The 15,535-nt window shown below is 43.7% G+C and overlaps 1 protein-coding gene across 2 annotated transcripts in view; it reads left to right on the forward strand.

Moving 5' to 3' along the window:
• The window catches only part of LRBA (LPS responsive beige-like anchor protein), a 677,685-nt gene that overhangs the window by 140,525 nt on the left and 521,625 nt on the right, over nucleotides 1-15,535 (forward strand). For both annotated transcript variants that reach the window (XM_068279131.1, XM_068279139.1), the window contains exon 16: nucleotides 9,816-9,880. In XM_068279131.1, coding sequence (XP_068135232.1) covers nucleotides 9,816-9,880 — 65 coding nt within the window. The remainder of the gene's footprint in view (nucleotides 1-9,815; nucleotides 9,881-15,535) is intronic.

Raw genomic sequence — 15,535 nt, forward strand, 5'->3', positions numbered from 1 at the left:
TGATGTAGCTGCTTCGCGAGGGCGAGGTTAGTAGGGAGAACAGTGCATGAGTGGGTCACTAAAGATGCATCATGCTGAATCTTTAGTTGGCGGCAGGGGGCCGCTGTACACATGCCTGATTTTTGCCTGAGAAAGTCTTTATTGGCTGTCCCCACAGTTTAACTTGGTAAGTCACTAAAGACTTGGACACACAACACTAGAGATATCTTTGCCGTGATGATGGTTCTGTTCTTTATAGTGTGTTTACTGCTGCCTTACCGCCAGGGCTGTGGAGTTGGGGTTTCATAAACGTCAGAGTCGGGAGTCGGATGATTTTTCTACCAAATCCACAGCCCTGATAAGTTAGACTAAGGAGTCTGAGCCGGTTTGGGTACCTGGAGCCAGAGTCTGATGATTTTTGTACCGACTCCACAGCCCTGCTTACCGCAGATCGCTAAAAGGCTACAATCTTTATCTTTGTGTTCACCGTGCCACAGTTGGCTCTCCATCTCTCCTGTCCTCTCCACTGAACTGTACATGTTGCTCAGCTCCAACATCACAGTGCTGACCTTTCTAATCCCAACAATATAATGAGCAGTCATATAGTTTTTTTTTTAGGCTTTGAAGCCAATACCAATATAGAACCTGGAGACATTTTTTATTGCTTAGTACATGCATTCTACTCAGCAGATTTTCAGACAGGTTTAGGTACACTTTAAGCTATGTGTTTATTGTTTTGAATATACTTTACTTTTTAATATCAAAGATGTTGCATTCTTAAATTCCAAGGTGTTATGCAAATTTCAAAAGCATAGGCCTACGATAAATTCCCCTATCCATTTCTAGTGCACTAACAGCAGGGACTCTGTGCTGGAGCAGCTGATCCTATTATGTTTTGTCTGAGTACTTCCATTGATTTAAATAGATTTCACCCTCTGGTTTCAGTGTGATCTGCCACTTTGGAGCAGATTAAATTACCCTCTAGAGGTGTTAAGATGTTAGATAAGGAAGGGGGGTAAAAGCAGCTTGTATTTGACAGAGCAGCTGAGATAATGTCTGGTAAGTATGACTGTTTGTGTTGTATTGCTTTGTACACCAAAGCATCTTTGGAGTGGTGCTGAGAGAGTGGTGACATTGAAGGCAAACACTGTTGAAAGGTGCATGATAGTTTTGTTTTAAGTACTTGCATATTACCATAACAGCAGCCACCTCTCCATCCCTAATGTGGGGCACATTTGACCTTGTTGTTCGCTTTGCATATAGACTACTTCAGGAAGAACACTAGTGTTTAAATGTGAGCATTCAGTGCTTTTATTTATGTGATGAAGTTTTACATAAAATGATCAGTGTCACAGACTATAGTAATTATAAATAATTTGTTTTAGTAAAGCAAAAATCAGTCTATGGAAATGTCAGCCATAAAGTAAATTAAAGTTCTAGGCATTAATCAAAGGGAAAATTAAATTGCTGCACATAGAAAGCAATCACATTTGTTTTCTCACAAAAAATTGAAGGCTGGAATGTAATTGGTTACTGTGGGTAACAGACATTCTTCATGTTGTATTTTTTTTCCTTAATAAGCATTTCCTTCAGTGCCCTGACATTGAATAGTTTTTGTTGTAGAAATTGGTTTTTGTTACACCAGGTGTAATTTCTGTACTTCAGGGTATAGTGTGGAGTCTACACAATCCCGAACAGTAGGTATGTTTATCTGCATATCATCAGATATCAACTGCTTTATCAGGGACCACTTCAGGGTTAGATGTCCTCTACAGACTAGGCTCTCAACACACAGTACAGATACTGTACAATGTGAAATGGGTGCCACTGAAATTTAGGTGTCGGACATAGCCACTAATATTTTGATAGTAAAAAAAAAGGTACTTTTCCTTTAGCCGGGCGCATCCAATAGGTGGCACTAATGACATTAATAGTCACGTAACAAAAGTGTATCTTGGAACAAAAGGAATTTGATAGGCACGTGACAGAATTACATTGAATTAAGCCGGCGGCTATGTAACAGATGAAGCCGTTGGCTTCGGCTCTCGGTCTCCCCCCCCCCTTGCCTCTCTCCTATACAATACTGGCAGCCTCCCCGCTCTGCTTGTTTCTTGCGACTGCTATTGTACTGCTATTGCGACAAACGACTCTCGGGGACACGCATGTCCCCCGGCTGCCAGTGTTCTATAGGAAAGAGGCAGGGGGAGGAGAGGAGGCAGAGCCGAAAGCCGGGGGCGTCATCTGTTACATTGCTGCCGGCTTAATTTACCGTATTTTTTGGAATATAAAACGCTCTGGAATATAAGACACACCTAGGTTTAAAGGGCAAAAATCTGGGAAAAAAATGTATACAGTATATACTAAACCTGGTGTGTCCATATTCCATTGTCCTCTTGTGTCCACTGTGTCCCTTTCTGTCTCCCTGTGTGTGGCATCCCTTCCTGCCACCTTGTGTGATCCTCTTGCCCCCATGTGTCCCCTCATGTCCTGTGTGTCTCCTCCAGCCCTCGTCTGTGGTCATTCAGGCCCCTTGTGTCCACTTTATTGATTCAGTATACAAACCCCGCAATAAACAACCCCCACCCCCCCTAAAAACAATGCCTATATTGGATTGGAGCGCTCCCCATTCACACCAGCACATGCACATGCAAAATTAAGGCCTGGTCAGCACAAACAATGCTCAGTTTGAATAGCAGTTCAAGATCTATCCAGTTTTCTTTGCAACATCACATTTATCAATGGAATTCTGTTTGAGATCTAGGCAGTTTAATTTCCGCATCACAGTTCCATATATTGTTGTTTTAATCTTCCAAGGAAATACTAGTGTCCATGGACTACACCTTCCTCTACAGTGGGCTGCACTCACACATCATGGTTAGGACTCCCTTGAGCTTTCTTAATTATGCATAGTCCTTATATGATGCTTATTCCAATGCTGCTCAGCAGCACTCACCACCTCATGTCACGTCTCGTCTCTTATAAGATCATCTCAGCGCTTGTAGACTTGTGTCCGCGGCGTCCCGCGACTTCCTCTGCCATCACTAAATGATACTCCACGAGTTGAGGGGTAGTCTTCTCTGACCGGCCAGACTTGCTAAATCTATGTGCTGGTGGAGGGGTACATAGGGTCACACGCTCTCTTCCAGCGGCATGTACCAGCAGATGCACTGAGGAAGCCCACGTGACGACTAGTGGGCGTAACGCGTATGCGAGGCGTGGTACATGCCGCTGAAAGAGAGCGTGTGACGCTATGTACCCCTCCACCAGCACATGGATGTAGCAAGTCTGGCCGTGTATGTGTGTCTGTGTCCCCTCCTGCCCCCCTTGTGTGCGTCTCTGTGTCCCCTTCACCCCCCCTGTGTGGTCCTCCAGTCCCTGTGTCCCCCTCCTGTCCTCCTGTGTGAGCCCCGTCCTGTGCATGTCCATGTGTTTGCCACCCCCCCCTCACCGTGCCCTTCCTGTCCTCTGACCCCCCCCCCCCCCCCCATGTGGACGCTCTCCCTTGGCAACAATGACGGCAGAGCAACTCACCTTTCTATGGATTCCAGCGCTGTGTAGTCTGCTGTGTGGTCCTCCGCCTCCAGCATGTCGGCTACACCTGTAAATGAAAAGTTAGCGCAGAGACACTCGCCTACTCAGCGGCACGATCTGCAGACATCTCGGTCCCGGGAGGCTTTCCCTAGTGACGGCTCCTGCTAATGACTCATTGAGTCATTTCCTATGACTCATTGAATCATTCACAGGAGCCGTCTCTAAGGGAAGCTGCGCGGCTCCCCCTAGTGATGGCTCCTGTTTGATTCAATGAGTCATTCCCCATGACTCAATGAGTCATTAGCAGGAGCCGTCACTAGGGGAAGCCTCCCGGGACCGAGATGTCTGCAGATCGTGCCGCCGAGTAGGTGAGTGTCTCTGCGCTAACTTTTCATTTACAGTTATAGCTGACATGCTGGAGGAGGAGGACCACACAGCAGACTACACAGCGCTGGAATCCATAGAAAGGTGAGTTGCTCTGCCGTCATTGTTACCGGGGGAGCGGGACCCGGCAGACCACACGGGGACAAGGCAGGGAGTCCCCGACAATGCGGCGGATCGGCGGTTGGCATCGGCGTGCGGTTCTGAAGTCCGGGATTCCCTGCCTTTGGAATATAAGACGCAGGCACTTTTTCTTCCTATTTTTGGGGGAGAAAAAGTGCGTCTTATATTCCGAAAAATACGGTAATTCAAGTAAGGGCCCATTTCCACTATCGCAGAGTTCGCATAGCAATACAAGTGAATGGGACTGTTTCCACTTGTCAGAATTCCTTTGCGATGAGCGGCCCTCCTTGTTTTGCTTTCCTCGTCGCCATGGCAACGAGCGGAGTGACGTCATGGACGTCAGCCGACGTCCTGACGTCAGCCGCCTCCGATCCAGCCCTTAGCGCTGGCCGGAACTGATTGGTCCGGCTGCTCAGGGCTCGGGCGGCTGGGGGGACCCTCTTTCGCCGCTGCTCGCAGCGGAGCGCCGCAGAGCGGCGGCGATCAAGTAGCACACGCGGCTGGCAAAGTGCCGGCTGCGTGTGCACCTTTTTATTTGAAGAAAATCGGCCCAGCAGGGCCTGAGCGGCACCCACCGGCGGTAATGGATGAGCTGAGCTCGTCCATACCGCTAAGGAGGTTAAAAGCATGAGAAAATATTTGGAAATTGATTGTATACCAAGCAGGAGACTAAAGTGAAGCACAAAAAAGAGAACAGCACACAGATGGAGCACATAGGGCACTAAATGGTTAGGCAAAGGCATGGTTAGATGTTTGTTCAGAATTTTTGTTTTTAAATCACTTCATGGTATTATGTGCATGAGAATAGCACATCCATCTGAGACATTGGTTAGCTAGCATCATAGCTACCTATGTGGTTAGTCTCGCTTTAGTTCTCTGCAGGAAGTAAATGGGAGCTGAGAGCCTCATGTAGACAAAATAGTAGGCTCTGTCTTGTGTGAAAAGATAACTGGAGGATCGTGTGGAAGTAAGTAAATCTTGAGCTTATAAACATTCGACTGTCGTCATAAAATGAGCGATACTCAATGGTTTGAGAAGAACGAACATCACAGAATGTTTTAACTCAGCAACAGCACATTGATGGTCTGCCGATTGGATCCTAAAGCTGGCCACTAACGGTCCAATTTCTAGCGAAAAATCGTTAGAGCGATCAGAAATTCTGATCGGATTGGTTAGAAATAATCTCAGTTGATGGACACAATCGATAATAATTATAAAAAAAATTGTCTGATTGAATTTTCGTCGAACCAAAATTTGGATTTTCTTGTTGGTCGTGATATATAGGAAGCAATGATTGGTTAGTTGATGGTGTAGTGAATGATTTTTCGTCCAATCAGAATGTCTGATCGCTCGAACGATTTTTCGCTAGAAATTGGACCGTTAGTGGCCACCTTTAGTGGTAGCATGAAATGAGGACCTGGAAGTGCACAATATTAGCTATATGTAAGTAGCTTAGATGAAGCGATCATTTGTTTGAACCGATCATCCCAGAGGAGATCAGTTTACATGAACAATCGTCACTGACACTTAGTTATTAGGACACTTTTTTTTTTTTATTCTGTCGACTTCTTTTGTTTTGAGCAAAGTCTGTAGAGCGTGTGTAAAGAGCTTTAAAGAGAATCAGAGAATCTGTAACATCAAAATGTCCCCTGGGGGGTACTCACCTCGGGTGGGGGAAGCCTCAGGATCTTAATGAGGCTTCCCACGCCATCCTCCGTCCCTCGGGGGTCTCGCTGCAGCCCTCCGTATAGCGGCGACGTAAATATTTACCTTCCCGGCTCCTGCGCAGGCGCTCTGGTGGCTGTCTGCTCCGAAGTAGGCGGAAATACCCGATCGCCGTCGGGTCTGCTCTACTGCGCAGGCGCAAGTCTCCGGCGTCTGCGCAGTAGAGCGGACCCGACGGAGATCGGGTATTTCCGTCTAGTTCCGAGCCGAAAGCAACCACAGCGCCCCCGCTGGAGCCTGCAAAGGTAAATATTGAATTGACAGTCGGGTCTAACGATTTTTCGCCGGCTGTTCGGAGGGCTGCAGCGAGACTCCTGTGGGACAGAGGACGGCGTGGGAAGCCTCATTAGGGTCCCGAGGCTTCCCTCACCCGAGGTGAGTTCCCCCCCCCCCCCCCCCAGGGGATCTTTTTGATGTTGCAGTGTCTCTTTAAGTTTGTGTACTCTGAGGCTTTAGTTTAGGTATGGAATATTTGTCCTGTAGCAAGTGTGAAACCTTAGCAATATGGTGGTAAGAATAGTATGACTGGTTTTGGCATTGTTTTTGTTAGTTTGTTAAAATGCAGTTGAAAAAGCAATTCTCAAAACTATTCCCCAGTGCTGAAACGCTGCATTTTTGTCTATCTGAGGAAGGCAGGAGTGACAGGCCAACCTCAGGAAGGTTGTTGTGTTCCTAACATTTGGTCACAGGTTAATGATCTGGTTGAGGCAGCCTTATAATTCTAGTGTCCACTTGCCATCCCTGGATAACTGCTGTATACACGCAAATGGAATAAAAACTACAGAAGTCCTAGGTTCTTCTGAGTGATATTTCTACCTGTGTGTAAGGCAGGCTGGGTGGTATATGTCTTTCCATTGTTTAAGACCTACACCATTTATACTAGTGAGTGCCAAGTTATGCATTTTTCCTTTGCACGTTTCACCTGCATATCCATAGTTTTGTTTTTTTTTTTTGTTTTTTTTTATAAAATACCATGTTTAGAAGCCAGAAAAAGTGCTACCAGACTCACAAACTCTTAAAAACTGCCTGCAAAAACACACACTGGACCTCTATGTGCTTTACCCATTTCCTTGGGAGTTTGTTACATGTTGAGTAAACTCTGCCAGGATTCACCTTCTTTACATCCTCAGACAATTTCTATAGATATGCCTCGGACCCAGAAAGTGCAGTATATGCTGTATTTTAATTGCTTGAAGAAATTGATTGCTTTAATACTATGCAATCAATTAACAGGTTCACAAACAATAGTCATCTGTGCAGGAGATAACGTAATCAATATCTCTGCAAGTGAACAAGCACACTTTTGCTTCATTATGATCTGCTTATTTATAGTTTAACAGGAAGTTCTGACAAATCTGCCAGTTTGCCGTTTGCGGTTTTTGTTAATCATGAAGCACTGCTATTTACCAGGTTATTTGTAGTGATTATATTATTGTACACCCCACTGCCAGTCAGTGTGCTTGTGGCATTGGCAGTCTGTCTATTGTTTATGTTCCTGAAATAACGTAGCATTTTTTCAATAGGGTTACTTCATGTAGAACTCCAGAATAAGTTACTGCAGGAAATGTGTGTCAATTAGAACTAGACTGCAATATTGACAAAGCTGAATCTTCTCTGAAACCCTTCAGTTCTTACGTGTTGAAATGTTCTTTACAATTACATGGCTGCATTAGTGGTGGGGTTGAGGCTTTTATTTCTGCCCTGTGCCTTTGGGAGAGAGATAACCAAGGCTATTACACACTTTGTGTAGTACATTATGTAACCGGTCTATGGAACTATGGACTTGCATGTTGAAATATTACCTTGGCATTGAGAGATGTTGCCGGTAACCCGTACAGCCACTTTTTGCATGATTTACTTTTGCTATGACAGTGTATTTGGATACATTGGCATTTCTGTTACGGTAAGTCTTTATTTTTAAGCTGAAAATCAAGCGGGGACAGAAGCTTGCTCCCTTTCTGCATTGTCTCCTGCTTTGTTGCCTTTGACATTGGGGGTGGGGTTGCTAGTAGTCGCCACGCCGCAGGGCATTACCTTGCGTTGCAACTCAGTCAAACATTTGTTTTCAAATTGTGACTGTGGGGGCTCCTGGCTTGTTTTACTTGTTTTGGCCATTGGCTATAGATAATGGAATATTTGCTAGCAAGAAAATATTCAACCAATGACGTCCAAGGAGTAAGGACTATGAAATATGTCTTTTTGGCATTAGTAGGACATACAATTGTGCTCATAAGTTTACATATCCTTTTGATTTCTTAACCATTTTTCATAGAATACGAATAACACAAGCTTCTTTCACTCATGGTTAGTGGTTGACTGAAGCCATATATTGCCAAACAACCGTGTTAACTGTTTTTTTTTTTAAATCATAATCATTACTCAAACTACCCAAATGACCCTGATTAGAAGTTAACATACCCTGGTGGTTTGGCCATGCGCACTAATCGCCACAAACCAGTTTTAACTAAACTGCTTATGAGCAGAACTGTAACATGTTAGAAAAATTAACATATGTCCTTAATTTAAGATTTTTGAATACTGTCTATTGTCTGGAGTTGAGCTTTAAATACTAATCAATACATATGTTTTCAGATAGCAGGAGTTCAGAATATCCTTATATAAACTCATCAAACTGTCCATACTCCCGTTATTTCAAACCTGCACATCTCACAGGTTTAAAGAGAGCCTGAGGTAGGCTCATATAATTGAAAAAAAGTTACCTGATTCAGGAGGCTTTGCCGGATCATATAGCCGTCATCCACACTGCTCTCCGCCCCTCCTGAGACCTGCTAGGGCCCACTTTCACTTTTGTGACCTTTGGGTCATGATGCTGGAAGGAGAGCGATATATCCCTCTCCCAGTGCGCAGGGAGGCGGGGGAGTGGCATGGCCAAGGAGAGAAAGCTGCCCAATGGCAGCTCTGGAAAGCCTGCTAGAATGCCCCCAGTGGGAGTTTTGAGTAGGGAATCCCTCTCCACCCATTACCCTCCAAGATGACGACAAATATTGTTGCAATTTTTTTTTTGGGGGGGGGTGGATGTCATCAGGCGAACATGCCTCTGTGTCCAATCTGCCCTCCCACCGGCCCCACCTCAGGTTCTCTTTCACCACTATAGTATATCTACGTCCTCTATGACTGGCTAGTGTAAAGGGCTCTGCCTCTGACACGGGAGACCTGGGTTCAAATCTCGGCTCTGCCTGTTCAGTAAGCCAGCACCTATTCAGTGAGGAGTTTCTTGGGCAAGTCTCCTTAACACTGCTTCTGCGCTCTAGTGGCTGCCTCACAAGCGCTTTGAGTCAGTCAGGAGAAAGGCACTATACAAATACTGCAATTATTATTATTATTATCTAAGCCACAAATCAGTAGATCTACGTCTTGCAGCAGAAGCGGTGCTGTGCAGGTTTGGGCTTGCTCCTGTGCACATTTCTGGCACTATCTGATGCAGCACTAATTGGTGAACGGGAATATGTTTCCTGAGCTAATGAGATTGATTTTTACCATTAAAAATACTTTTATTTTCTCAGTTTATAGTGAAAAATATACTCAGTGGCATTATTTCAGAATCAAATGTCTTCACCATAAATTGTGACAGGAACATAATCTAAGTTTTGTGATAAGCGGAAATAATAGCCAAACAATGTGTTTTTTATCTACAGTAGCACGCTTTATTTTTAAACTGGAATTAAAACCGAGAAATGTTTTTTTTTCTATTTTTTCCCCCTTGTTTTACCATTAAAATTCATAGACAACAAAAATGTGTAAGGGAAAAAATGGCATACAATGAAAGCCTAGTTTGTCTTGAAAAAAAATGTATATTTTATTTCTGTGTCATAAGTAGGGACAAAGTTATTTCTGATTAAATAAGGACATGGCTAAACTGTCAAAACTGCTCTGGTCCATTAGTGGGATACAAGGTTTGGATGCGATGTTGTTGAGGAAATGCTCATTTCTATTTTGCTGCATCACAAGTTCATGTTAACTAAATTTCTGGTGCTCAGCACATAGTATACAACAGAATATAAAAATGTGACTTTTAAATACCTTTTTGCTCTAACTCTAAAACTTTGTCTTTGCAGGAATGGCAAAACTCTATTCAGAAGAATGCTGGACTTGCATTTATTGAGCTAGTAAATGAAGGAAGGTAAATATCCTCCATCTTGACCTTATACATATTTTCAAATGGTGTGCAGGTATCTAAATTCTGAAATATAAGGCTATGTATAGACATTGAATATTTGTCACCTGATCCCGTCCAATTGCAGACAGATCGAGCAACAACTCAGGCAATTGCTATTTTATCCACATTTCTTCGTATATGGAGCTAAACTTAAGATCACTATTGTGGAAGAATGATATAATACATGTGTACGCATACTTATAGGAAATGTATTACATTTCTGCTAAAGTAAAATGCACTATGAATTGCTTTTCTCCTATGTTGCTGTCTCTCAAAATCTTACAGATCTTGGCAGGTTTTGGACTAGTCAATCCCCTTAATGGGCAATTCTCAAGTTTTTCATTTATTCTTTACAAAAACACTCCCTGGACATTATCAACACAAAGATGCCAGCCGGTCTCCCCTGCTCATTTGCACTCTATTTTGGCAGCTGGACTGAGCAACTGCCATTTGGTAAGTGCTTTTGAAAATAAAGAAAACCCTGGGAATTTCCTGTGAGGAGATGGACTAGTCCAACCTATTGTGACAGTGAAGTAGGAATAAGTAATACAGTGCCCCTTACTCCAGAACAAATGTAGGTTTTATACATATTCAAACAAATGCATTTGAAATGTTACCACTTTTGCGGTAGTAATCCTTTAATGTTCATGTGTTGGTCTGGCATAATGGTTATTGGATTGTGCTTTGCATAGCTGTTGACTACATTAAACCCTATTTTCATGAATTGCTGTGAAATTTAGCAAAAATATAGACATATACACATTTTTAACCTTTTGCCGACTGCTCCACGCCGATTGGTTTGAACGCGGCGGCAGCCCCAGTACCACTCCACGCCAATTGGCGTGAAGTGGAGATTGCAGGGGATCGCACCACGCATCCCCGCTTGAATGATGGAGCTCCGTTCCGTCATCAGTCTCCCAGCGGCTAGTTACGTAGTCTATTTACATAGTACAGCGCTGTACGGGAAACAGTAAAAAATAGCCTGCCCCCCTGGGTGGGTGGGGGGGGGGGTGGGTTTAAGACCGCGATACCAGGACGCTGCAGGTTTTTTGGTAAGGGAAGTGGTTTTACACTTTCATATCCATGTCTGAGTGCTCCGGATTGCAGATCAACTGTTCACAAATGTGTAAATTGTTTTTAAGTACATGACGTAAGTATTTCTGGCAAATATTTTTTAAACGGATAGCCGTTTTTGTGGACAGAAGAGGGGAAAAAAAACGAACTGAATGTACTAAATCTGTCCATCTTTTTAAGATGGTAGCAGACCTGGGAAGTTCTTTTACTTGAGGATGGACATTCTGAAGTTGCTGGAGCAATTACATGGCTGCATGTGGTGCGAGTGTTGCGGTGACGGGTCGCCCGTGTGTATGAGGCGCACACCCCAAACAGTCGCTACTCAGAGCTGTCGCCGGGCGATTGACTTGGCCAATTACCTGGCGACAGCTGTCGCCGCAACTTCGAAACAACTGTCGCTAGTCCGCCGTGTGTATGCGGACTAGCGACAGCAACTCCATACACAATGTATGGAGCTTCCGGCAGGGGGAGGAACCTTCGGCGACAGCTTCTGTCGAATCTGTGTCCCTCTGTGTGCCGTGTTTACGGCTGTTGCACAGAGGGACCTGGCAACCAGCTTTCGCTGCGTTTTTTTTTTTTTTTTTTTTTTAATTATGGCTCTTGCCACAGCGGTGACTCGTGTGTACGGGCCATCATGGAGAAACAAGAGTAGTGTTGCTGTTAAACATAAGGGGTCTGAAACCTAGCATGGCTATAACTGGCTCTATAATCTAGCATGTGCAGTAGCATGTTTTTCCTTCAATCACGAGACAAGAATAGAACTGGGAATGCAGATGCTATAGTGATGATACCTTCATTATGAACAAATCCAGGTAGGGAGTGTCCTTTCATACTTTTTCACTGGTGGGGATTGTGGACAACTCTAGTATTCTTGAAAAGTACAGTTATCCTTTAAAAACTCTTCAGTCATTTTTTGACCTGATCACTCACTGTAAAAAAAAAAAAAAAAAAAAGCAATATCTGAAGTAAGGGTTTGTCTCCACACAACTGTATTTAAAACCTAATTTCAGACAAGATAAATTCTAGCCAAACCACACATACTCTCCACCCATGTACAACGTCAGGGGCTCTTACAAGAAAATGCTTGTGGAAGGAGTGGTGTCCTGATCGCGATTGTTTCCTGTGACATAAACATGCCATTAATGAAAGCGTAGTACATTCAATTAGACAGTTCAAGATAACAGAGCGAGTGCACACCTATGCCTTAAACATCCCAATACATCAAATTACAGCGGTGCATCATCCGGATGAAAATAGATATAGATCATAAGTAGCAACTGAGAAAGAGGTAATCCAGGAGCAACTTCGCCATTCCAGTATTCAATAAAACATCCAAAACTTTAATACCATTCTTTCAGTAAAAAATTCCCATAGGTAAAAGACATCAAAAGGCAATACTTATCAACAAGAGGTAGTGAAGGTGGTGCGGAGGCTGGTCGACGATCGTTTCGCCCCTCAATGAGGGCTTTCTCGAGACCGTATAACCCCTTGACCACATCCACGCTCATATATACCAGAAGCCACACCCCTAAGTTCCCCCACTCTCCAATGGCAGCATATCCTCTACATTGGTTCACCTGTATCCAATGTCCGTAAGCCGTCGCTCACCTTATTCACGCAATGTCCTGTGCGTCTATTGACATCAGGGCTAGTACTCTTCCTTATTCCGGAACGCATACTGCTTCCGCTTCCGTGTGTAGTGCGACACCATGCTAAGTGTGATGACGCGCTCCCCTCGGCATACGTACGGCCCTGGACGTAACTTACTATCGTAACACATTTACGTATGCCCTAGACGGGATTGCTGCCATCTTGTGGAGAGATGAGGTGCCAGCAAGTATTTACTGCTGAAACAAACTTGTATGTACACAACTGCCATCTAGTGGCCTTTTATCAAATCCACACTGAATTATAGAACTTTAATCTGAAAAGAAGGGGTCTGCAATGTGCATGTGGACTTATAGTAGACCTGAGCAAATATAGTTTGAAGCATACAAAACATCAGTACAAATGTCAGTTAAAAACATGAAAATAGCCATCCTAGTCAATTTATACATCTAATGCAGGAATCATAAATAGATAAGACCTCAACGAGAACAGTGCTGGAGAAATCCAAACAATCGTTACTCCTTATCATCGGTCTATAACATCATGACAGAGGAAACAAAGACACATCAACAACAGGAATATGGTTGGACCTCCATGACTAGTATCCGGTAAGGTGGGATCGTACCCTCCCTCAACCTAGATAATTGTATCATTGGTCCCATTTATATGAGTATTACAGTCTCAACATCTCATCATAATACCTAATGTTTTTTTATCCATCAACCCCCCAGTGCAATCTGGTGATCGGACAGGCTGACCCCACTACCTACACATATTCAAAGAAAAATTCCCATATCTAACCTATCATTAAAGCCTGACGGGCCCTCTGTACCCAGTCTAATGATCCATTTGCTTTCTAACTGTAACAACCTTTCATCTCCACTACAGCTCCCTCTCGCAGTCTGAATAAATCTATCAATGCCAAAAAAGCTCAAACATTCTGGGTCCCCCCCATGTCGGTCTCTGACATGCTCAATTAACCTCTTAGCTCCCTTCCCTTTTTCTATGGATCTAAAATGCTCCGAAAATCTTTCTCCCATTGATCTAGTTGTTTTCCCTATATACATTAAGTTGCAAGGACATCTCACTGCATATACTACCATTTCTGTCCGGCAATTAAAAAAATGTCGGATATTGTAAGTACGATTCAGGAATGAGAAATATTTCCCCTGTTTCAAATATTTACAGTACATGCATCTACTGCATACAAAATTTCCCAATGTCCTTGATCGGTTCAACCATGTTCTCGTCTGTTCAGCTTTATATTCACTTTTCACTAAGCTGTCTCTTAGATTTCTACATCTTTTAAATGAGATACATGGGGGCTGAGAGCATTTATCTTTGAGCAAAGGATCCGATTTAAGGAGTCCCCAGTTCCGTCTAATAGCTCCTGCAATATGATCTCCTAGGGGGGAGTGTGAAAAATGCATGAAAAAACAATTCTTTTTGGTTTTTTCCTTCTTGTTTAAAAGGCTTTGCCTATCCACACTTTCTGCTCTAGCCAGAGCAGTACATAGGACTTCATCCTTATATCCACGAGCCTCAAACCTCCTTTTCACTTCCAACATTTGTTGTTTTCCTAATACTTCATCTGTATTATTGCGTTTCATGCGGACCATCTGGCTATAAGGCAAGCTATTTTTTAATTTTGTCGGATGGTAACTCTCACCATGTAACACCATGTTGGATGCTGTGCTTTTTCTGTAGGTACTTGTAGTGATCCTATTGTCAATTATTTTGAGTTTCAAATCCAAGAATTCAAGTTCAAGGTCCCCCCAATTACAGGTCAAATGAAGGTTTATGTCATTCTGGTTCAAAGTTTCTATCCATTCTTGAAATTCATTCTGACTTCCTGCCCAAACAATAAGTATATCGTCTATGTATCTGGCCCAGAGGCGGACCCGAGCGGCACCCCACCCCCTTCCGGAAAATACCTGCTCGAGTTCCCAGTGTCCCATGAAGAGGTTGGCAAATGTCGGGGCCACAGGGGTCCCCATAGCAGTGCCAACCTCCTGATGGTACCACCGCCCGTCGAAGAGGAAGGAGTTGCCGGTCAGAACCGCCTCCAGGCCAGACAACAGAAACGAATTCTCCTCAGGACTCTCCTGCAACAACGGTAAGAATGATTTAACGGCCGCCAATCCATCATCATGTCTGATCCTGCTGTATAATGAGGTAACATCAATACTTGCTAGTGCGTATCCTTCCCTCCATTCAAAGTGACTCAATTTGTTAAGGACATCTGTGGAGTCTAATAAGAATGATGGTAATGCCTCCACTATGGGGCGGAGTTTATAGTCTAAAAATTGAGAGAGTTGTTCAAATACTGACCCAATTGCTGAACATATGGGACGTCCGGGAGGACATTCCAAATTCTTGTGCACTTTTGGAATGCAGTACCAGACTGGTTTCCTAGGGTTTGCTGGAATCAACTTGTTTGCCGATGTACGGCTCATGATACCTATTTCTACAGCACCTTTGAGTAGATCTCTTAATCTTTTCATATGCCTTTCTGTGGGGTCAGTACGCAACCTTCTATATGTAACTCCATCCTCCAACTGATTTAAGCATTCCGCCTCATACATGGTCCTGGGCCATAACACAATGTTTCCGCCTTTGTCAGACGGTTTAATTACAACTTCCCTCTGTGTCTGTAACCATTTTAGAGACCGTTTTTCTCCCTTTGTGAGATTTTGCTTGGGCTTTGGATAAACCAGTGCACGAACCTCCTGTCTGACCTTATTGAAAAAGACCTCCAACACAGATCCCGGGGTAATCTGAGGATTAAATTTAGACGCAGGTCCTATGTGTGGGGGAACCTCCAATCCCTTGTTAGAACAGACCATTTTTTCCTCTGGATCATCACAGATGTCTCTGATCCATAATTGCTCTTCCTCTGAGAACTCTGTACTCAATATCGTGGGGATTGACACTTGT

This window comes from Hyperolius riggenbachi, chromosome 1, assembly GCF_040937935.1.
Source record: "Hyperolius riggenbachi isolate aHypRig1 chromosome 1, aHypRig1.pri, whole genome shotgun sequence".
Classification (NCBI taxonomy): Eukaryota; Metazoa; Chordata; class Amphibia; order Anura; family Hyperoliidae; genus Hyperolius; species Hyperolius riggenbachi.